We start from the raw sequence: 23940 nt of genomic DNA on the forward strand, positions 1-23940 counted from the left end.
GGGGTGGGCCTCCATCCTGCCAGTCCCGGGTGGTGGGAGTCCCCGGTGTACTCAGCACCCCGAGCGGTCCTCCTGTCTGTGGTCCAAGTGTGCTGACACGCGCTAGCCCCACCCATCCGCTAACCTGTCCCTCTCCTCCAGAGGCAGAGAGGCCGTGGCCGTGGGGCAGACCAGCCCGGGAGCCAGATGAGCAGAGAGGTCTGTGTGCACTCCTGGCCTTGCTCCTACTACTTAGAACCGGAGAAGCGATGGGTTCCTGGAAAGCTTTCGTTACCTTCTCACTCCCTGAGATCTGCAACTGATAAAACCGGGAAGGCCCTGGTCAGCCTCCCCCTGTCTAGTGTGATTGAGATCAAGAAGGAGGCTTCTCACTTTGTCTTCAGTTCTATCACCGTCCTGGAGAAGGACCACCTCAAGCACTGGTTCAGCTCCTTGCAGCCCAGTCGGAATGCAGTCTTCAGCATCATCGAGCATTTCTGGAGAGAGCTGCTGCTGTCTCCGTCGGAAGCACCGCTCCCTGTGACCAAGTGGAAGCAGCTGACTGGTCTGATGGCCCGTTCCCAGAAGTGCCTGGAAGAGACAGCCCGAGTCCTCCACCATCAGGGCAAGCAGCTGGACAGCATCACCAAGGGCCTGGACAAGATGGAATCTGACCTGGACGTGGCTGACAGGTACAGGGGGTGCTTCGGACACACGGGTCACGCCCCTGCCGTGCGCAGTGATGCCGGGTGGGCGTTGGTGAGGGACACATTCTGTGCCTGGTGCAGAGCTCCAGTCTTGTGTGAATAAGGAAGGCTACCTCGTTTCATCCTATGGGGGAAACAGGCCAAGGGGCCAGGTCACACACCTGAAGTTGCTGTTCTGCACGGCCATGTGGTCGCAGGGTTTCAGCTGAAGCTCTTTGGCTCCAGGAGCTGCTGGCTCTGCTGCTATACCAGCCACTTCCAAACCAGGGACCCCCTCTAGTCTTCTAAACAGTGGGGGCCCCAAGGAGCTTTTGTTTATATGGCTGTGTGTGCTGACATTGCCTTATTTCTTTAAAAACTAAGAAACTAAAAAAGTATTTGTCCGTTGAAAAAGTGTGATAATGAACCCATGACCTAGTAACGGAAATAACTTTGTCAATGAGAAATAGCTTTGATGAAGCAGACATATTTAGTGGGAAGAGTGCACCGTGTCAGAGATGGCCAGGTCCTTCCACCTGCTTCTGCAGCCTGCCCCCTCACCGGGTTATCCTGTGTCCCGGGGCCTCCGGGCGCTCCCTGCACATGCAGGAGAGCGAGGGCAAAAAGCCGAGCAGCGCCGTGGTGCTGTTGTGAAGAAACAGACCCCCCCGGAGGGTCCCAAAGACCCCAGTTTGCCAAGCACTGCCCTGACTCTAAGCTGTGTGCAATGTGAAAGGGATTTTAGCGCCTGGGAGGGCTGCCTCAGAGCTCATGACAAGGTGGCAGCCTCTCATGATGGGCCCTGAGCGTAGGCAACGCTATCTCACATCAGAGACACGTGGCCGCTGGTGCTGAGAACCCCTGGCCCCGAGTGACCCCAGTCTGCAGTTACCACCTGTGGCTATCTTGGGATATTCTTTCCTAAGTGCCTGCATGGTGAAAGACCTAGTGCTGCAGGGAACGGCCCCAAATCTTACCCTTAAGAGGGGTGCCTGTGGTAACTGAGGTGGAAGGTGCTCAGACCTCTCTGAGTTTTGGTCCTGGGAGCATAGCTGAGCAGTTTTTGCCCTCCGTGCCATCATGGGGTGGGGGAGGTCATGGGACTGAGTGGTGGGCAGGAGTGATGTAGGTCACTTCCAGGCCTGGTCTCTGAAAGCCTCCCACCCCATCTGTGTGCTGTCTTCCCCTCACCTGCTGGTGGCATGCAGAGAATCCTCCCCAGGACTCAGACGTGAGCTGGAGTTTGGGTCGCCACGTGGCATCCCAGAGCAGGCCCGACCCCAGCCCTCCAGTGGGGGGCTATGTCAACATTAAAATAATAAAAATCTAGGTTTCGATGATCAGGTTAATAAGAATTAAAAAAAAAAGAATTAAAGGAAGAATACACAGTACCAGCTGGAGGATAGTGAATAAGCGCTTTCACACACTGCTATTTGGGAATGTCTGTTGGTTAATCCTTTTGGAGAACAATCTGGCAATTTAGAAATGTTCTTTTAACAAAAGGCCAAGTGATGGGGCCCCTGGGTGGCTCAGTCATTGGGCGTCTGCCTTTGGCTGGGGTCGTGATCCCAGGGTCCTGGGATCGAGTCCCACATCGGGCTCCCTGCTCAGCGAGAAGCCTGCTTCTTCCTCTCCCGCTCCCCCTGGTCGTGTTCCCTCTCTCGCTGTTTCTTTCTGTTAAATAAATAAAATCTTAAAAAAAAAAAAAAAACCACAAAAGTGAGAAGATGAACCTGAGGCTAGAGAAGATGCTTGTAGTATCCACTTGTATTCTCACCCGGGGATTCATACCCAGCTAGGTAGAGAGCTCATATGCCAGAATGAGAAAAAGCCAGTTCGGTAGAAAAATGGGCAGGGCCGTTGATTGGAGTGTAGGGTCGGCTGCCGTCACGGAGATCCTCAGATCCTGTGGCTTGCAGAAGCTGGGAGGCTATTTCCCCCACAGAGAGGTGCAGGGGAAGGTCGGCGTCCCAGGCAGGTCAAAGGCTCTGCTCTGGGTCACGCCCCGGGGCCCCGTGTTGGCTCCGTGGCTGTGTAAGAAGCTGTTGGCAGCAATCTTCCCAGCTACTGGGAAGGGGGCACAGGGAGGCCAGTGCACACGGCCTTGTTTTTAAGCAGATGAGCCCAGCCCATGAAAGGGAGGTACTGGCACCCCAGTAATTAGAGAAAGGTAAACTAAACCAACAAGTACAGATGTGGGACAACACCGACTGACAGTCAGGGTGTGGGTCGGGACGAGACGTCTTGTGTCGCTGTCACTGATGGGACCTGGCTCAGCCCCTGGCAAGACCTAGCTAAGCCGAAGGTGCACAGACCCCATGACGAATCCCAGCGTGTGTGGATGGGCACATTCACTGAGGCAGCTGTAGTCAGTCGATCCTCAAGGGGATGCAGTAATTAGTCACTACTATGTAGTTTTTGGAAAGAGGTGAGGTCCAGAGCCGACGGCCAAGGAAGAATTCTTGAGATGTCTTCAGTGCAAAATGGTGGTTTTATTAAAACACGGGGACGGACCCGTGGACGGAAAGAGCTGCTGCTGAGGTTATGAGGAGCAAATGATGCTGTACTTTGGGGTGGGGTGGGGAGGGGAGTAAAGGGAGGTTCCAAAAGGATCTTCATCTGCTAAGGACGACATGGGTTACCAGAGCCCTTGCTATTGTCAAACCAAGGTGGTTTTTCCTTGTAGCCAGGCATTAACAGTAACGCAGTATTTGTCAGTAGGCTGCAGGGTAGAAGGACAAAAAATTTTATCTACCTTTCCTTCTGCCTTTGTTTCCCACATCACTGCCAACTCAGATTCAAGACACTGATTTCTGTTAGATCTGCACGGACTGGCTTGGATCCACCTTAAAGCAATGTTAATAACGCAAAACCAAGTTGAAGGTAGATGTGTACAAAAGCAACATTTATAAGAGTTTTTAAATGGGCAAAGTAGCAAAAATGCAGGGAGCACTGAACTGCGAAAGCCCAAGCTGGAGGGGCATGCACAGGGCCACATGTGCCGCGGTTCCATAGTGAGCTCCCACAGAGCCGCCAATGGGTGCTCCTCGTGGGGGTCTCCTGGCTCTTGGGGGTCGTTGGCACAGGTGTTCGGTGAGCATGTGATGCGGTTCTGCCTTTCAGTTTTAAAGTGTGTTCCTTCTGGAACGCCCGTTGTCTGGTTACCGGCCGTCCTGGATTGATCTTCTGATAGCGTTCTCATTTTTCTCCTTGTCTTTTTGTTCTACTATTTCTTGAGTTTCATCTTCCTCCTACCCTTCCATTTTTGTGATATTTTTAATTTCTAAGATTTATTTTTTAATCTCCAAATGTTTCTTTTGAATAGCAGCCGCCTGTTGTTACTTTGTGGGTTACTGTCCTCTTATCTCTCAGGATTTTCTGGAAAGCGCCTTGCAGGAAGGGCCTGGGGTGTGCCTCCCGGCTTGGGGGAGGCCTCTGCTCCCATTTCCTGCTCGCAGCTCACCACGCCCCCTGCAGTGGTGACCAGACGGAGGTGGGGCCTAGCAGCACCAGGTGGGATCTCGTTAAATGAACTTCCAGTCTGTTGGGGTTTGAGGCCCAACTTCATGCCTGTTTTCAGAGGTCCCTGGAATTGTCTTTTTCCACACAGAGGGTTCTGAGGCAGGGATAACTAGATTCTGGGGTGGCTGGGCCAGGCAGTGGCCCTTGGCCACTGAAGACAAGTGGGGATGGTCACCATAATGGACAGCAGAGCCAAAGCCGTGATCAGAATAGTCTGACTCCGAGAGACCTGTGCTCCTGGAGGAGAAGTAGATGGGCAGTTGACCCAGTTCTTTTTTTTTTTTTTTAAGATTTTATTTATTTATTTGACAGAGAAAGACATAGCAAGAGAGGGAACACGAGCAAGGAGAGGGGCAGGGAGCCTGATGCGGGGCTCAATCCCAGGACCCCAGGATCACCCAGGAGCCCCAGTTGACCCAGTTCATACTTTGGCCAGGTCAAGTGAGCAGGCTTCTAACTTGAATTAAAAAGCAGTCACGGCCCCTGAATCAGCTCCCAGACTTGAAGACCGAGTTTGCAGGTTCGAAACCCCTTGAATGATGGGGAAGCTGGAAGGACCCCAGTTTGCTCCTAAAAGTTTACACTTTGGGAGCCCCTGGGTGGCTCAGTTGGCTAAGCGTCTGCCTTTGGCTTAGGTCATGATCCCAGGGTCCTGCGATCAAGCCCCACATCAAGTTCCTTGCTCTGGGGAGCCCACTCCTCCCTCTCCTCCCCACTTGTACTCTCTCACGGTCTCTCCTTCTCACTCTCTCAAATAAATAAATAAAAGCTTTATTAATTAATTAATTAAAGTTTACACCTTTGTTCTTTCTCCCAGCCTTCCCCCACGGGACTTGTGGCATTTAACCAGGGTGGCCGTGCACTGGGGAGCAGGAAGCCACCAGACTTTTTGGGACCCCTGGATGCTGGAACTGACCCGATGGCAGCAGACCAGTCAGAGTAGGGGCTTCTGGGGGTCAAGGGATCAGTGGAGTTCTAACTGAGGTCTGCCCCGTAGTGTCACAGTGGGCCCAGTAGGCCCCGAACCCATCCCAGTCCTGGAGCACATCATCCAGCAGCAGGCAGAATCGCACACTGGTTCCCTGACCTGTGTAGTGAGGGCTGTTCTGGTGGCCAAGCCAAGTGGGAGCCTCTGGACTGCCTAGAATAGTAACCTCTTCTTGGAGGGATTTCTGAGATCAGTGCCCCCATCAAGGACTGGAAGGGTGCATGGATAGTGAGCCTGCATCATCTGCACTCAGCTCACTCACTCGACGGTGCAGAACAAAGATGGATTGTCTTAAACTTACCAGGTGGTACTCTTAATTGCAGTTGCTGTTCCCGATGCTTGAGCAAATGAACACATCCTCTGGAACGTTCTCTGCAGTGGTCTGTCTGGCAAATGCTCTTAGGAAGGACCACCAGATCAGCTTGCTTTCAGCCGCCAGCAGTGCATCATATCGTCCCACCTCAGGGGTATACCAGCTCTCCAGCCCTGTGTCATGCTTTATGTCACAGGGCCCTTGACTGTCTCTCCCTTCACAGGATAGCATGCTGGCCCATTACATGGGGGATACCGTGCGGACTGGCTCAAGGAAGAAGTAGCAGCTACTCTAGATGCACTGGAAAGATGTTTGCTTGTCAGAGGTGGGAAAGAAATCTGACAGAAATTAGGGACTTTCATCCTCATTGAAATTTCTAGGGATCCAGTGGAGTGGGGCTTACTGAGGTATCTTTTTATGGTGAAGGATAGATTTTGCATCTGGCTCTTCCTACAACCAAAAGGAAGACACACTTGGGGTGTCTGGGTGGCTCAGTCGGTTAAGCGTCCAACTCTTGGTTTCAGCTCAGGTCATGATCTCAGGGTCATGAGATTGAGCCCCACATCATGCTCTATACCCAGTTGGAAGTCAGCTTGAGATTCTTTCCCTCTCCCTCCCCCCTCTGCTCTTGCCCCCCACTCACACACATGCTTGTGCATGTTCTCTCTCTCTCTCTCTCTTTCTCTGTCTCAAATAAATAAATAAATAAAATTTAAAAAAGAAAAAACTAAAAGGAGACATGGCGCCTAGTGAGCCCCTTAGCATTTTGGAAGCGACATACTCTTCACTTGGGTGTGCTACTCTGGCCAGTTACCAAGTGACTTAAAAAGTTGCTAGTTTTGAGTGGGGTCCAGAATAAGAAGGCTCTGTAGCAGGTCCAGGTGCCACCTGGGCCACATGATCCAGCAGATCCAGGGGCGCTCCAAGTATCTGTGGTAGACAACGGTGCTCTTTGGAGCCCTTTGCGGGACCTTTATAGGGAGTCACAGAGTAGGATTTCAGAACAGAGCCCTGCTACAGGAGATCAGGCTCCAGCAGGCCCTGAAAGCATAGGCTAGGTCATATGGCCCCCACTCCTGCCATACCGCCTTTTCTCTCCCAGCCTGCACTGAGGGCACATTCCCTACCTGGGGAACACCCTACAGTCAGTTGACTGAGGAGGAAAATTGTGGAGCCTGGTTTACAGATGGTTTTGTGCAATATGCAGGCATGACTCAGAAATCCTCCCAGTGGGCTGAACTTCAAGCCATGCACCTGAAAATTCATTGTGTTGGAAAGGCAGTCTTGTGCATAAAGTCTTTTGACGCACTCTCAGCCTCATAAGAATGGGTTTTAGGCCTGGGACACATAGCCTGTGCCAGACTTATCCCCTAGTAGGGAAATGGCTTTCCCTGTTACAAGCTCAGCCAGTGCTCTTTTGTTCTACAGAAGCATGCACCCGGGCCCTCTTCGTGGCCACACCCTCGACTCCTCCTCGGGATACCAGCATCCCAGGGCCTGACTGCATCTCTCGTGCCTGTGGCCCAGACCTGGCTGGGTGCAGGCCTAAAAGATTTAAAGTGTATCTGTTTTTCTTTCATCATTTGCCTTTGGTGTCATATCTGATTCATTGCCAAATCCAGAGTCACAGAGGTTAACTCTTTTTTAGCCTTTCTGTTTAGGTCTGTGATCCACTTGCAGTTCATGGCATGAGAAATGGGCCCAACTTCTTTTCTTTTTATGTGGATATCCAGTGGTCTCAGCAATATTTCAATTCACTGTTTCCCCGTTGAATTGTCTTGTTGTCCTTGTTGGAGACCGGCTGACCCTACACGTAAAGGCTTGTTTCTAGACTGAGTTCTATCATTGATCCATGTGTGGACCCTATGGCAGTACCACACCATCTTCATTTCCATAGCTTTGTAGTAAGCTTTGCACTCAGGTAGTGGGAGTCAGCCAACTTTATTCTTCTTTTTCAAGATCGTTGGCTCTTCTGGGTCCCTTGCATTTCTATATGAATTTCAGGATTAACTGGCCGGTTTCTGCACAAGAGCCAGCTGGGATTTTGATAGAAATTGGACTGAACCTGGAGCAGTTTTGCCATCCTAGCAATGTAATTATTAGTGTGGTGTAAAAACACTTGAATCTGCTGTTTTATTTTTTGTGTTACTTGTTACCTCTGTTGCTCATTTCTTCCCCGCCCCCCCGCCTCCTGTAGGTTACCTGAATATTATTTCAGAATTCCATTGTGACTTACCTACACTGTTGTGAATGTATGTCCTTACATATATTCTTTATTGGACACTCTAGGTATTACGTTGTATATACATAATTGGTCACAGTGTGCTGGTGTTGACTTTTTTTTTTTAAAGATTTTATTTATTTGTTTGACAGAGAGACACAGCGAGAGAGGGAACACAAGCAGGGGAGTGGGAGAGGGAAAAGCAGGCTTCCCGCAGAGCAGGGAGCCCAATACGGGGCTCGATCCCAGGACCCTAGAATCATGACCTGAGCCAAAGGCAGCCGCTTAATGACTGAGCCACCCAGGCACCCCTGGTGTTGACATTTTACCCAATTGAGTGGTGTGTAGAAACCTAACCACTGTCTTTATGTCTGTTTACCCTACCAGATTCATATAATCCTCTGTAAGTTAATTATCTTAACTTCGTTTACCTATTTGAGAACCACATCAATTTTGTAATTTTTACTTCAAGTGCCATACATATTTTAGCCAGCTCAAAAGAAAAAAGCAAGTGCATTTTATTTCCCTATATTTGTACTCTTTCTGTTTCTCTACCCTCCTTCTTCATGTTCTAGGATTCCTGCCCTTATCAGTTCCTTTCTGATTCATTGACTTCTTCAAGACATTCTTTTAGGGCAGCAATTTCTTTGTGGGTTTTCTTCCTCCGAGAATAACTCAATTTCCTCTTTATTCCTGAAGAAAAGTTTCACTCATTGTGGAATTTTGAACTGACAGTTCTTTTCTTTGAGCACTGAAAACATTGTGCCACTTCTTTCTGGCTCCATGGTTTCTGACGAGAAGTGCGCTGCCATTCAAATTGGTTTTCTCCTATAGATGAGGTCTCTAGTGCCGCTGTCAAGATCTTTTCTTTGTTTAACATAACTTCACGGTAATTTCTTTGGTTTTATGCTGTGGGGTCTGATTAGGTTTTTTTTTTTTTTTAACTCTATCTTATTTATGTCTTTTTGCCTAACTTGGGAAATGTTCAGCCATTATTTGTTTGAGTACTTTTCCAGCCCGACACTCTTTCTCTTCTCCTGCTGGAGTGGTGGTGATGAGTGTTCAGTCTTTTGTTTTGGACCCTTGGGTTTGTTGTCATTGTTGTTTTTAGTATTTTCTCTCTGTTGTTCAGATTGGGTAATTTCTGTTCTTTGATCTTTAATTTCACAGATTCCTTTATCTGTCATCTCAGGCTGCAGTCTACGTCTACCCATTTTTTTAATCGGTTATTGTATTTCTAAGTTCAAAAATTTCCGGATACTTTATTGTGTCTTCTGTTTCTCTGCTAAGACTTTGTGTTTTTTTATTTATTTCCAGCATGTCCATAATTGCTTGTGGAAATACTTTTATGATGGTGCTTTAGAATTCTTGTCCAGTAATTCCCATCAGTTTCATCCTGGTTTTGGCATTTGCTTCTATTTTTTATTTAAGAAGAGATTTTCCTGGTTCTTAGCATGGCGATTCTTCATTGTATCCTGGACATTTTGGGTAGTAAGACTCTGAATCTTGTTTTTCTGTTTTAGCAGAGCTTTCCCTGACATGGTGCCCCAGGAGTAAGAAGCTGTTTCCTCTTGGGGCGCCTGGGTGGCTCAGTGGGTTAAGCATCTGACTCTTGATCTCGGCTCAGGCCGTGATCTCAGGGTGGTGCGATGAAGCCCCATATTGGGCTCCATGCTGAGCGATGAGACTGCTTGAGATTCTCTCTCTCCCTCCCCCACTCTCTCTTTTTCTCTCTTAAAGGAAAGCGAGAAAGAAGGGAAGGAGAAGGGAAGCTGATTCCTCTTACTGCTGTGTGAGGATGAGAGCCCCAATTCCCCACGTGGCCCTTGTTTGTGCCTTGGGGTAGGAACAGACACCTGCTGCTGCTGGCTGGGAGTGGGATTTCAAGCTTCCCCATAACTGTGCCCTAGCTGGGAGAATTGGGGGGGTCTTGTTACCATCCCCCTCCACTGAGCCAGTAAGGTTTCCCTTGTTACTAATGGCTCTTAATGTGGCCTTCCCTACCACCATCCCACTTAGGGGAAGGACACCTACTGCAACCAGGTAAGGGTGGATGTCGAGGCTCCTCACGTACTTTTTCTGACACTGCTCCAGTTGGGGAAAGCACACCACAGTATAGCCAACTGAGGGTGGACATCCATGCCCCTTTTTTTAGTTGAAGTATAGTTGATACACAATGCTCTGTTAATTTCAGATGTACAACATAGTGATTTCACAAGTTAATGTTATACTCACCACAAGTGTAGCTTCCATCTGTGTTGGTATTACAATACCGTTGACCATGTTCCCTATGCTGTACCTTTTCTCTCCATGATTTATTTGTTCCATACTGGAAGCCTGTATCACCCACTCCCCTTCATCCATTTTGCCCCTCCCCCAACCCTCTCCCCTCTCGCAGCCATCAGTTCTCTGTATTTATGGGTCTGTTTCTGCTTTTTGTTTGTTCGTTTGCTTAGTTTTTTAGGTTCTACATATAAATGAAGTCATGTAGTGTTTGTCTTTCTTTGCCTTATTTCACTTAGCATTAATACCCTCTAGTTCCATCCACATGCTTGCAAAAGGCAAGACTTCATTCTTTTTTGTGGCTAATATTCCACTGTGTGTGTGTGTGTGACATTTTCATTATCAATATAGGGAGACCCTTGGGTTACCTCCGTATTTTGGATATTGTAAATAATGCTGCAGTAGAGATAGGGGTGTGGATATCTTTATCACTAGTGTTTTTATTTTCTTTGGGTAAATACCCAGTATTGGAATTATTGGGTCATCTGTTTTTAATTTTTGAGGAACCTCCTTACTGTTTTCCAGAGTGGCTGCACCAGTTTGCATTCCCATCAACAGTGCAAGAGGGTTCACCTTTCTCTGCATCCTCTCCAACACCTGTTGTCTCCTGTGTTGTTAATTTTAGCCATTCAGACCGGTGTGAGGTGTTATCTCAATGTGGTTTTCATTTGTATTTCCCTGATGATGAGTGATGTTGAGATCTTTTCATGTGTCTTTTGGCCACATGGATGTCTTCTTTGGGAAAAGGCCTATTCAGATCCTCTGCCCATTTTTTAATCGGATTGTTTGTTTGTTTTGGTGATGAATTGTGTAAGTTCTTTATATATTTTGGATATTAATCTCTTATCAGATGTATCATTTGCAAATAACTTTTCCCATTCAGTCGATTGCCTTTTTGTTTTGTCAGTGATTTCCTTTGCTGTACAGAAACTTTTTATTTTGATGTGGTCCCAACAGTTTGTTTTCACTTTCTTTCCATTGCCTAAAGAGACATATCCATAAATATGTTACCAAGGTGGATGTCAAGGCGATTTTACTGTATATGTTTTCTTTTAGGAGTTTTATGGATTCAAGTCTCACATTTAATCCATTAATCCATTTTGAGCTAATTTTTGTGTATGGTGTAAGAAAGAGTCCTGTTTCATTCTTTTGCATGTGGCTGTCTAGTTTTCACACCACCATTTGTTGAAGAGATTGTCCTTTCCCTGTTGTATATTCTTGCCTCCTTCGTCATAGATTAATTGACAGTGTAAGTGTGGGTGTATTTCTGGGCTCTCTGTTGTATTCCTTTGATCGGTGTGTCTGCTTTTGTGTCAGTACTGTGTACTGTTATGATTACTACAACTTGGTAGTATATCCTGAAATCTGGGATTCTGATACCTCCAGCTTTGTTCTTCTTTCTCAAGATCACTTTGGCTAGTTGAGGTCTTTTGTGGTTACAGACAAATTTTAGTATTATTCTACTTCTGTGGAAAATGCTCTTGGTATTTTGATAGGGATTGCGTTAAATCTGTTGATTGCTTTGGGAATTATGGACATTTTCACAGTATTAATTATTCCAGTCCATGAGCATAGTATGTATTTCCATTTGCTTGTGTCATCTTTAGTTTGTTTGTTTGTTTGTTTTTAATCAAGGTCTGATAGTTTTCAGAGTAGAAGTCTTTCATTTCCTTGGTTAAATTTATCCCTAAGGTATTTTATTATTTTTGGTACCTTCGTAAATGGGATTTTTTTTCTAAATTTCTCTTGCTGCCACTTTGTTATGGGTGTTCATATTCTTTTTTTTTTTAATTTTATTTATTTATTTCAGAGAGAGAATGAGAGATAGCACGAGAGGGCAGAGGGTCAGAGGGAGAAGCAGACTCCCCGCTGAGCAGGGAGCCCGATGTGGGACTCGATCCCGGGACTCCAGGATCATGACCTGAGCCGAAGGCAGTCGTTCAACCAACTGAGCCACCCAGGCGCCCGGGTGTTCATATTCTTAAACTACTTCTTGCTTCAGTTTTGGAAGGTTGGGTGTTTTGAGTATTTTGTCTATTTCATATAAGTTGTCCCATTTATTGGTGTAAAGTTGGGTATGATATCCCCTAGAAGGCTTTCCAGGGCTAAAAGGATCTATGGTGATGCCTCCCTTTTTATTCCTGATATTGGTAATGTGCATTTTCTTTGCTTTCTTTTTTTTTTTTTAAGATTTTATTTATTTATTTGACAGAGAGCAAGAGAGCACAAGCAGGGGGAGCAGCGGAGGGAGAGGGAGAAGCAGCCTCCCCACTGAGCAGGGAGCCTGATGCGGGGGATCCCAGGACCGTGGGATCATGACCTGAGCCAAAGGCAGACGCTTAACCGACTGAACCACCCAGGTACCCCTCTTTGTTTTATTCTTGTTCATTTCTTGTAAGGGTTTAATTTTTAAAAATAACTTCAAAGAACCAACTTTTGCCTTTGTTAATATTTTCTTTTTTTCTGTTTTCAGTTTCATTGATTTCTGCTTTTCCATTCTTCTACTCTGGGTTTAATTTATAACTTTTTGCAACAGAAGCTTAGATCACTGATTATAAACCTTTCTGAGAAGTTTTCAAATACATGCATTGAGAACTATAAATTTTCCTCATGACTGCTCTATTTGCATCCTGCCATTTCCTGCATATTGTTTTGTTTCATTCACTTCAGATATTTTCCAGTTCCCTTTATTTAGAATTGTGCTTAATCTCCAAATATTTGAGGACTTTCTATTAGTCTTTTGTCATTAATTTCAGATTTCATTTCTTTGGGGACAGATGGTATACTTGAAATTTATTGAGACATGTTACACTCTTAGAGTTCTGAATATTCTTTAAAATAGTGTGCATGCAGCGGTTGGATAATGTTTCCATAAATATCAGTCAGGCTGAGTGGATTAAATAGTGTTTATATTCTTACTAATCATTTTTGTCTTCTTGCTGTGTTAATTATGGAGAGAAATTTGTTGAAATCTACAACTGTGATTGTCTGTTTCTCCTTTAGTTTTGTTAATTTTTGCTTAATGAATTTTGAAATTGTGTTAGATATACATGTTTAGTATTAAGTCTTTTTGTCAAATTGACTCTCTTATTATTGTGTATTGTCTGTCTTTATCCCTGGTAACACTCCCTGTCTTAAAGTTTACTTTTGGCACAATATGTCTTTTTTCCAGTCCCTTTGCTTTTGATGTTTCTGTGTCCTTATATTTCAGTGTCTCTTATAAACAAGACATAGCTGTGTCTTGGTGGTTTTTTCTTTAATCCAGGCTGACAGCCTTTAAATTAGAGGATTTAGTCTATTTACATTTAGTATAATTACTAATATGGTTGAGTCTAACTTCACCATCTTGATATTTATTTTCTGTTGATACCATTTGATCTTTGTTCCTTTGCTTTTCTTTTCCTGCTTCCTTTTTTACTTTTGCTACAAGGTGGATCTCTTTGTATTCGTGGGTACGTTACAGTGGTGCCATCCACTGTGGTAGCCACTAGCCACATGTACTTAAGTTGAAAATTCAGTCCCTCGTTATATCAGCCACACTCTGGATGCCCAGTAGCCACACATGCTTGTTACCACATTGGAAAGGAGAGATTACTGCAGAAAGTTCCAGATTGAGGTCAGGATTTGTTTTGAGTCAGAATTACCCAGGGTCCAATGTGAAAAGGGCATCGTTCTAGTCAGAAGACGTGTGTTCATGTTTTGTGTTTACTACTGATGGGCTTTGTGTCTGTAGGCCTACGAGATCCTGCTCTTAGCCTCAGTTTTCTTTTCTAAAACACACGGACAGTAATTCCTGCTCTTCCGCTTCACGGAGTGCTTGTGGAAAAGAACACTACAAAATGGTTCACAGTCCTCAGGAAAACATTAAAACTCAGTTGACTGTGTTTCTGTGTTTTGTTTGGTCTTTTAGGTTGCTGACGGAGCTGGAGTCCCCTTCTTGGTGGCCCTTTAGCTCCAAGCTCTGGAAGATGCCAGCAGAAACAAAGCCCAAGGGGGGCACCTCAACGGCTAGTCCCAAAGCTCTTGGAAAAGAAGGGGTAGTGGTCCGAATTCCTGCTCTTATCTCCCAGGGAACAGCATCTCATGTTAAAGCAGGATGTCTCACCATCCTTGTGTCCGGGTTGGAAATCCATGACTCGAGTTCTTTGCTCATGCACAGATTTGAAAGAGAAGATATAGACGACATTAATGTTCACACACCTTAGGAAATTAGCATCCGCCAACGGTTCATCGGGAAGCCAGACATAGCTTATCGCCTGATATCCGCCAAGATGCCCGAGGCTGTCCCCATTTTGGAGGTGCAGTTCAGCAAGAAGATGGAGTTGTTAGAAGGTGGCTTGAAACCCGGAAGTGCCAGCACGTCTTCCCCAGCAGAGAAGGGCTGCTATGTCTGGCAGGCGGGTGAGTGCATGTCGGTCTCCAGGGGTGCGGCCTGTGGTACACCATTAACGTGCTGTGTCACTGAGAGCATCTGCTGGTTCTGTGCACCAGTGCAGACTGTCCGTTTGTTTGTAAATGAGAACACTTCAGACCGTTTTCCTCAGTACCTGCCACCTCAGACTGTGTGAGTCCCGGAGCGCGGGTGTATCACACACGGGAGGGCTGTGTGGGTTTCCCCTGAGCTCAGCAAGGCTCGGTGGCACTTTCAGAACAGAGGAAGGCTCCAAGGTAGGCGATTCCCCCTTTCCCCTGTGTGACTCAGGACACCTAGCTGCCCACCCTGGTGGGTGTCCAGTCCCTCCACCCCTGACCTTGGCATCAGTCTGGGTCATCCCAGCCTGCCTTCCAGGGACATGTTTAGGAATCAGAATCTCTGAAAACTGCAGCATAGTTTTTGTGGGTTTGCAGGCCTCCACTGTTGGTGAGGCGTGCTGTCCTCCCAAGTGTCTCTGGGGAGCACGGAGCTGGGCATGGCCCCAGGGGTTGCAAGGGTCCCAGGTCCCAGCCCCAGCCTTGCCCACAGCAGCCTGGGGTCATCTGACTTCTCAGATTTGCCGTCCTGATGGTATCCAGTGGCATCTTTTTGGTGTCTTTATTTTCATGTCTGATTGATTGTGACATGGAGCATCTGACGCTCCTTATTTGCTTTTGGGCTTCACATGTTTCTCTGTGGATTGCCTATTCTGTGGTTTTTGTTTTTTTATTCTGCTGTGCTGTTTGTTTAGTCCATGTTGTAGGTATGCATCCCTGTTGGCTTTAGAAGCTACCACCTCTGCCAGACGGTCATTGTCCGTTACAGAAATCCTTAATTGGGTAAATTCCCCTTGAGTTTGTTTCTGCACCCATCTTAAGAAATCCCAAAGTCATAAAATACCTTATTTTCCCATAGGTGATTTTATGTCTGTGTTACTGTGATTTTTCTAACAGGCTAGTAGGCTTTCCTTATTGACTTTGATTGCTGGATGTCTGTTACAATAAGAGATATGTTTGCTTCTTTTTGTTCTGAAGTGATTGATTTCAGTGCTAATATGTAACCTCGTTCCCTAACACATGAATATTTTGATGTTACTCTACATGGTTTCACGTTTCAAAAGAAATTTACCTGAAAATAGATCTGTCCCATAAGCACCAAAATTTTGGAAGTGTTAATGTAAACAAGTAATTTTTTGGAATTTCCAGATTTTTCTTTGGCCCTTCTCAAGGCAGGACTGGGAAGCCCGTAAAGGGGCCGAGAAGGGTGGGCAGTACCAGCGAGCCCAAGACCCTGATGAGGGAGGCGTCAGGCCAGGCCGTCGGTGCCCCCACCCTGCGGTTTGCCCCTGGGGGGCTGGGGCTGGGCACTGAGGGGACCCGGGGCTGTTAGGCCTGACACAGAGCGCCTTCAGCCATTGATTCTGCTGATGGAGAACTCCCCGTGCCAGGCACAGTGCCGGGCCCCCACAGTCCCTCTTCTCATGGAGCTCCACCACATTCGTGGGTTTTCTGTGTACCTGGTGGTTTCGGAGAGAGTGTCGCGTGCCAGTTGCGGGATGCCAGCACACTCCATGCAGGGGAGAAGAGGCTTGCTGGGCCTGCTCTGACCCCAAATGTCCAGGTGCAGACAGGGCTGGAGAGGAGCAGGAAGTGCGTGCCAGGGCCTCTGTGGCCGTGGTCCAGCAGCAGGAGGCTAGGTGAGTGTGGATTCCACAGGGCCCGCCATCAGGAAGGGCACAGGCCAAGGCTGTTGACCACAGGCCGCACGTCTTCCTCCTCAGGGAAGCCTCACATAAAGTCAGCTGGTGCTGGGCCTTCGCCACATCCACAGACACCTTCTCAGCAGCACCTAGATTCAGGATGTGTGGCCTCGCCTGTCAGTCACAGACGGTGTGTGTGTGGAAGGAGTGGGACCACCTCCACGATGACAGATGGGTGTTCATCCTGGTGCTCACTTTAGCCTCTGGGGTGGAGGGGTTCCCACAGCATGTCTGCATCTGCATGGAGCGAGAGGTGCCATGCTCCCTCGGTGAGGCCACCCTGCCCCGGGAGTGGATGAGGGCGCAGGTGATGAGGAGGGGAGGCGGGGGGGAGGCCAGCACGTGGGCTTGGGAGCAGAACAGCAGGACCGCGTCTGGCTTGCTGGGGACTCCGCGGGAGGCCTGGGCGGGCCCTCTCTGTCACCTCTGATGTTTCCAGCACCTGTGTTTTCACTGTCCCACGGTGGAAAATGCAGAAGCGGTGGGGGTGGAAACCATGACTTGACATCTCAGGAATTTACCCCGTCCTCCAGTGTGGGGAAGAACTTTCCAGAGACCTCTGCAGTCCTGTGCAGTGTAGGTGGCCCGGGCAGCGACTGGCCCCAGGGGTCTCCTGGGCTTCAGGGGCTGGGAATGACACAGGTGGCCTGCGTTCACCCTGGGGAAGAGCAGTGGAAATGGCTGTTTTCTTGCACAGCATCTTTAGGGTACCCTTTACATCTTAGTGTGGATTCAGACTTGAGGAAGAGCTGGGAGGAGAGTCCCCCGTGGCTGCCATCCTCACTGTCACAGCTGACGAGCCTGTCTGAGCTCTGTCTAGATCCCCTCGTGCTTGCCGTTGCAGGACACCGTCTGGAGTCCCCCACGACGGGTGGTGTCTCCCTGGGCTCCCTTACTCTGAAGGTCTCGACGGCGCGTAGGAGGCGGGCTGAGGTTTTGTACACCGTCTCCTGATTGCACTCTTGTCTCATGTTGTCTCATGGTCCTGGGGTGATGGTTTTAGGAAGAAGACTTCAGAGCATGGCCCGTGCTTAGCAATTGATGGCATTTTGGGTACTTATTTTTGTCTTTGTTGTTTGCCAACGGCCACCTTTGAGAGAAGCCTTCTCTGACCACCTCATTTAAGAGACAACACTCGCCCTCGGGTGCTGTTGCCCTCTGATTGGCTGCCGTGCTCTCACACTGGGACATGTACTGCATCTGGACCGGACGCAACTTGTCTCTTGATGACCACACCTCCAGCACCCAGAACAGGCCCAGGCATCCAGGAGCACACTCATCTGCATGAAATAGTACACATCTGGGACCCCGACTTCAACGTGCCCAGGCCGCAGTCCTTGAGCCTGACACTCCCCCCAACCCATGGCCTCAACTCAGACCACTGAGGCCATTCACAGCACCAGCACATCAGGCCTGTCATGCCCCTAAGCCCTAAGCCTAACCCCAGGTTGGCTTCTGAGCGTCTCTCCCCAGAGCCTTGCTCCAAAGCACCAGGTATTCGGGACACCCGAGCAGTATCAAGGGACTCGGGCTGCCACCCAGAAGGAAACCGCACCACTGTGAACTCCAGAAAGCGCTCAGAGCAGAACTCTGAATGCCCATCCTGGGGAAACTGCAATTTCTGCACCACCTGGCGGCAAACCCTGAGCCTGACACCCAACCTGATCCCGCGCTCAAGACACACTGCCCAGCCCAAGCTCGCCACAGTTGCCGCAGACCAGGAGTGCTGTGCACCTGGGCCCTAACCCTAACCCTAACCCTCACGTGGCTTCTGAGAGGTCCCCCCTAGGTCCCTGGCTCCATGCCCCAGGGATTTGGGCCATCTGAGCAATACAAGAGGACACAGACTGACACCACAAAGCAAAATGCGCCTTTTGGCACTTCTGAAAGCGCTGAGAGCAGGAGAGCTCTGCCTGCCGTGCCCCTAGGCCCTAACCCCAACCCTAGGTGGGCTCCTGAGTGCCTTGTTCCCGCAGGTCTCGCTCCAGAGCCCCACGGACAGGGGACACCTGAGCAATACCAGAGGACTCAGCTTGCCACCCAGAAGGAACCCCACCGGTTGGAACCCCAGAAAGGATTCACAGCAGGAGAGTGCTGCATGCCCACCCGAGCGAACCCACACTATCGGCGGCCCCCTGGCCGAAAAGAGGAGCAGACACTCACGCTGACTAAAGACACTCACGCTGACCCACACCCTTGACCCTCACCCCCGGGAACCTCGAGGCAGCGCTGGCACATCAGGCGTTCCGTGCCCCTATGTCCTAACCCTCACCCTAGGTTGGCTGCTGAGGGGTCAGTCCCCAGAACCTGGCTCCAAAGCTCCAAAGGTTCGGGACACCCGAGCAATATCGAGGGACTCCGGCTGCCACCCGGAAGGAAAACGCGCCATTGGGAACTCGGGAAAGCATTCAGAGCAGGAGAACTCTGAATGCCCAGCCCAAGGAACGCACAAATTTTGCGCCCTCTGGCGGCCAACCCTGAGCCTGACACTCAACCTGACCCACGCCCTCAAGACAAACCCCCGGGAAGCAGGCCACAGTGCTGGCACGTCGGGCCTGCCGTGCCCCTAAGCCCTCACCCTATCCCTTGCTGGCTTCTGAGGGCTCTGGCCCCAGAGGCCTGGCGCTAAAGCCACAGGGATCGGGGGCACCTGAGCAATACCAGAGGATGCAGCCTGTCTCCCAGAAGGAAACCACACCATTGGGAACTCGGGGCAAAGCTTTCCGAGTAGGAAAACTCTGCATGCCCATCCCAGCGAAATGCCACTTTCAACGGACCCCTGCCCGCAAACCCATCCATATTGTCTCAAATGGCAAGATTCCCTTCTTTTTAAATGGTTGAGTAATATTCCATGGCACAGAGAAATGGGAGGTGTTGGTCAAAGCGTACACTTGTAGTTATAAGGTGGGTAAGTTCTGAGGATCTAGCGTACAGCATGGTGACTACAACTAACAGTACTGCATCATATACTTGAAAGCTGCTAAGAGAGTAAATCTTCAGCGTTTTTACTACACACCAAAAAAAGATAAAAATGTGAAGTGATGGATGTGTTAACAAACCTTTTGTGGCAATTATTTTGCAATACATATGTTTGTTAAATCATCACGTTGTACACCATGACAATCTAAAATACCAATTACATCTCAAAACTTTTAATTTTTTAACAACTTATTAAAATTAAGTGTTTCTGTTCATCAAAATACACCAGTAATAGAGTGAAAAGCCAGAGACTAGAAGAAGGTTCGGAATGTCTGAAGATATTCCTACAAGTCAATAATAAAAAGACAAACAATCCAATAAAAAGGGGCAACTGGCTTAAACAGGCATTTCACAAAGGAGGATTTCCAATGACCAATAAGCATCAGTAAGCACCAGTAAGTGAAAAGGGCCTCTTCATAATTAGTCATCATTCTAGAAAGTGTTAAATATAATCTCTATGAATCATCAACCTTCATAAATGTGCTGTCAAAATGTTTCCTTACTACTTTTTTCCCTGCTTGATCTATTGGTGATTGAGAGGAAGACCTATTCTGAGCCCGGTCAGTCATCCAGTTAGAACCTTATTCAGACTTGGTCACTCCTCGGCTCAAACCATCCCATGTTTTTGCGTTTCTTTCAGTTCCAAGCCTCCTCAGATCCCAAGGCCCGCTTCCATTTGCTCTCTCCTCACCCACTGCCTTCCCGCTGCTCCCTCTGCTCCAGCCACTGGCCAGTCCCTCTAGCTGAAATGCTCCTCCCCACGCATGGCTTGTTCCCTTGCCTTCCTCAAACCTTCGCTCAAATGACACCTTCGCAAACAGGCCTGCCCTGACCACTCTCCTTAGACTACAGCTGCACTTTCCCCCACATATTAAGGGCCAATCCTTATGTGTCTATAAATTGAATACATTCTAGCCATGATTTTATATTTCTAAGATTTAAACTGTAGCTTCCCTTGTAGAAGGATGGTAGATTCTGTTTATAATTGAAAAGAAACAACATCCACATTATAAAGAAAATACACCACTTTCTTAAACGGAAGTAGGAAAATCTCCCAGTGAAATCACTGCCGCCAGAGGTCCAGAGGGCTGTGCTTCGATACTGCCTTGAGAGACCATGTGCTCCTGAAGTGGAGGAGGAAGGCAGAGCTCAAGAGACTTGTCTCATCAGAGCGGGCCGTGGAAGAGTGATGGTCCCTACCCTCCTGTCCCAGAAGCATGTCCCTCTCTGGAGGCCCCATCCCCAGGCATCCAGCCCATCTCCTCCTGGCCCTTGGGGTTAGTAAGGCATGGGACAGGGGTCAGGCTGTGTATGTCCCGCTCCCTAACCTCCCCTGTCAGCTCCAGCCTGTGCGTACACCACGTGACCCTAAGAGGGTGTGCATCTTTGCCCTCTGTGAACAACGGTGGACAGCGATCACTGAGAGAATGACACCCTAAAAGCCATCACCCAGAAAAGGCAATGCATCTGGAGCTAACCACTCTGTTTTTGAACAAAGATTTGTCTTTATTCATTTTCCTCATCAGGTCAAACTAGTGGCAGATGGGAAGATAAAACTAAGACCCACTGAAGACCTACCATGTGTCAGATCTTGGGCTAGTCACTCGGAAAACATTGTGAAGTAAGCCTTGTTACCCTTCCACCACTCCCCCCGCCGCCCCCCCAAAAGGGAGGCCAGGAGCTTAAGTGATTGAGTCAGGGGGCACACCATATCTGGAGCTAACCTCTCAACAAGTGGATAAGGAAAGGCCATGTTTTGTTATTAAGCAGAGGGAGCATCAGGGTCCAAAGAAATCTTTAAGGAAGGCAAGGCCCGAGGGGCACCTGGGTGGATCAGTCGGTAAGTATCTGCCTTCGGTTCAGGTCACGATCCCAGGGTCCTGGGATCAAGCCCTGCATCAGGCTCCCTGCTCAGCGGGGAGCCTGCTTCTCCCTCTGCCTCTCCCCCTGTTTGTGCTTTCTCTCTCTCAAATACATAAAATCTTTAAAAAAAAAAAAAACCTATACACACAAAAGAAAGGCAAGGCCCAAAATAGCCTGAACCGCCCCCCCCCCCAAGGGGAAGACGGTTTCTTGAGCTGCAGAAAGAGAAGCTACAGAGGGAGTATGGGCTCCTCTCATTGCTGACCAGGGGTACAGAAAACGGGAAGAAAATGTATGGAGGACTGGCAGGGTCTCCAAATGACATGGTTATAAGTGGGCACACAGGGGCTTTTACTGATCACCTGGAGCAGGGTCTGACCCTGTTGGTACTCAGCACTTGTAAAGTGAGATGTCTATTAAAGTGGACCCAGGCTGGACAATCAGATCATGAGCTGGCCAGGTCAGAGGTCATTACGGGAGAACATCTTGCAGTAGCATCCAACTCAGGAAGCGGGTACGTGCAGGAGTGAAGGCGGTGAGAGAGCTATGTCATTAGAACCCACCCCTAACAGAGGCTTGGGGGGCCAAAAACAAAGACACAAAGAGGAAATGGAATCAAGAGGCATGAACCTGCTGCATGACAAAGAACAAAGAGAAAGCCTGCTGCTTCTGCCCCGCAGCCCTGCTTGTTTTCCAGATGCTGTGGCCATAGAGGCCAATGCTGTGGTATTTGAAATCCTGCTAGCCTCCCGGATTCTCACTTTTTGTTGTGGTCCTCAGTGAGGCTTGTAAGAAACCAGCACTGAACTTTGGGTTGGGCAGTGCTCAGGAAGCAGGCAGGCCACCTCGGGCCTCACTCCAAGCCCCCACCTAGTCTTTACCCTCCTGCCACTCCTGCTCCCCATTTGCTGGGAAACACTGCACTTGGCTGGGAAATAGGGGGTGTTCTTTACTGTGCAATCTCCCCAAACTGCAACTGTTGAGGATGGTCAAAGCAACTGTAAAACACTAAACTAGATCTGCACTGTGTGCATACGGGGTGGGGCAGAGAGAATGTGAATTTAGGAAGATGGCCTAAAAACCAGCAAAGCCCCTGGAATGAATGGTGAAGCTTGGAGACCAGGTAGATCTGGAGCACCTAGGAGACAGGACTCAAGCAGATGTGTGGTCTACACCCCTGCTGTGAAGGCAGACAAGGACATGTGGGATCTGCCAGCACTGCAGAGTCCCCTTCACCTCACCAGGTGGGGAGTCCCAAACTGTGCACATGGGCAGTGGAGTCAGTTAAGAGTCAGCCAGTCTCCAGGCTGACCATAGTCAGTCATCATTTCCTTCCACTCTGCTTCATCTTGGGGAGCTCCTCCAAGGACGCATCTGTACATTCAGTCAATCTGTCATCGGTCTCCATTTCCACTCGCGGACTCTTGGCCCACACAGAACATGCAGGATCCCTCAGCTCTTACCGCCTCACCCTGGACTGCTTCAGTAGTCTCCAGGGTGAGCAGTCCCATATCTGCGGCCAAGACTCCTGGAGAAAGCTCTATTTACTTAGTCCGTATGACTTGCTCCCCCTTCCCCAACACACACAGCTGCTGTGATTCCCCTTGTTTCCCCCACACACCTGGGCTCCAGCCAAGACTACTCCCTTATCACCCCTATAGAAGCCATGCTCTTCTGTGCCACCCCGGTCTGCTCTGGGCCTACTCTGTCTTCTGTCATCTCTCCTTTCCTCTGAGCCCAGCACAAGGTCGGCTCATGGGGAATCGAGCCTGAAGGCATCATTTCTGTGTGCCTCATTGGCTCAGAATTGGTGCTGTTGTGCGTTCTTAGTACAGTTTGAAAAGTTGTATTTGGCAGTGAGGAGAAAAGAAACAGCTAGACATGATGTCACACCTAGGTGTGGGCACCAACTGATGTTTGGGGTGGGCAAGAATTACGTATTCGTTTTTCATATGTTATTTGTCCCTGTGTGGCAGAATCTACTAGTCCAAATCTGGTAGGCCATTGCCCGAGTCTGCTGCCAAGGGAAGCAATGTTGGTGGAGGTGCAGATTTGGTGTCATCACTATTTAGGAGATACTTGAAACTACTAGAGATTGAAATAACCCTAGAGAAGAGGGTCTGGAGAATGCCCACGTTGAGAGAGAAAGAGGCAGCTACTGGTTGCAGCAGGGTAAAAAGTGAAGGGGAAGGTGGAGGCATGAGGTAGGTGATCAGGAATGCACATTAGATGTCTTTGGTTGTGTGGTCTGTCATTCAGCGATTAGAGCTTAGGCCTACAGAACACTGTGTCTCACATTGATTGTTGTTTTGTCCTGTTTTACTGGTGAGAAAGCTTGCCTATATACAACTTGTCAAATAGTCTTTCCAGGTGGGAGTGGGAGGTGTGGCCCTGAACATAGCTGCCGTAAGGAGATGACATAGAGTAAACCACCCAAAGAAGATTTGGGTGGGGACAAGTTTCCAACCCCACAGTTCAGCAAGTGGCAGCCAGGTTGGTAGTGAATAGAGAGGGATGGAAGTGTGTCCTTGGGCCTTTATCTCACCAGCTTCTCTCTCCTGTCCAGGAAGGGGAAAAAGTAGATTTGGTTGAGGAAACTTCTCATCTCTATAACAGTAGCCTCTTCTTGATCTTCCCAGACAGTGACAAGACCCCACACGCACACACCTACCCCGGGCTGAATGGCCAGGAGCCAATGGCCAGCGACAAAGCCAAACCCTGTGAGCTCAACCAAGAGAAATACGATGCTGATGATAAGGCTAAGATCATCTGCCTAGGGGACAGCGCTGTGGGCAAGTCCAAGTATGTTGGGACACAATGTTGGCAGAGTCTCCTGTGGCAAGAGCTAGGACGGGTGTGCACCCCGTCGGGGTGGAAAATGCCCACAGGACCCAGAGTTCCCTGACTACCGCTGCTCAGGTAGGGCTGAGCCT

General features: G+C 48.7%; 1 protein-coding gene across 1 annotated transcript in view; it reads left to right on the top strand.

Moving 5' to 3' along the window:
- Positions 1–23940, top strand: part of LOC148161856 (synaptosomal-associated protein 47-like) — a 28345-nt gene that overhangs the window by 3872 nt on the left and 533 nt on the right. Inside the window, 3 exon segments of the mRNA XM_088020524.1 lie at positions 142–671; positions 13903–14393; positions 23647–23809. Of these exon segments, the coding sequence (XP_087876650.1) occupies positions 187–671; positions 13903–14393; positions 23647–23809 (1139 nt within the window). The 5' untranslated portion in view covers positions 142–186.

This window comes from Eumetopias jubatus, unplaced genomic scaffold (genome assembly GCF_037043125.1).
Source record: "Eumetopias jubatus isolate StellerSeaLion01/CBP00866 unplaced genomic scaffold, mEumJub1_p1.0 scaffold_52, whole genome shotgun sequence".
Lineage (NCBI taxonomy): Eukaryota > Metazoa > Chordata > Mammalia > Carnivora > Otariidae > Eumetopias > Eumetopias jubatus.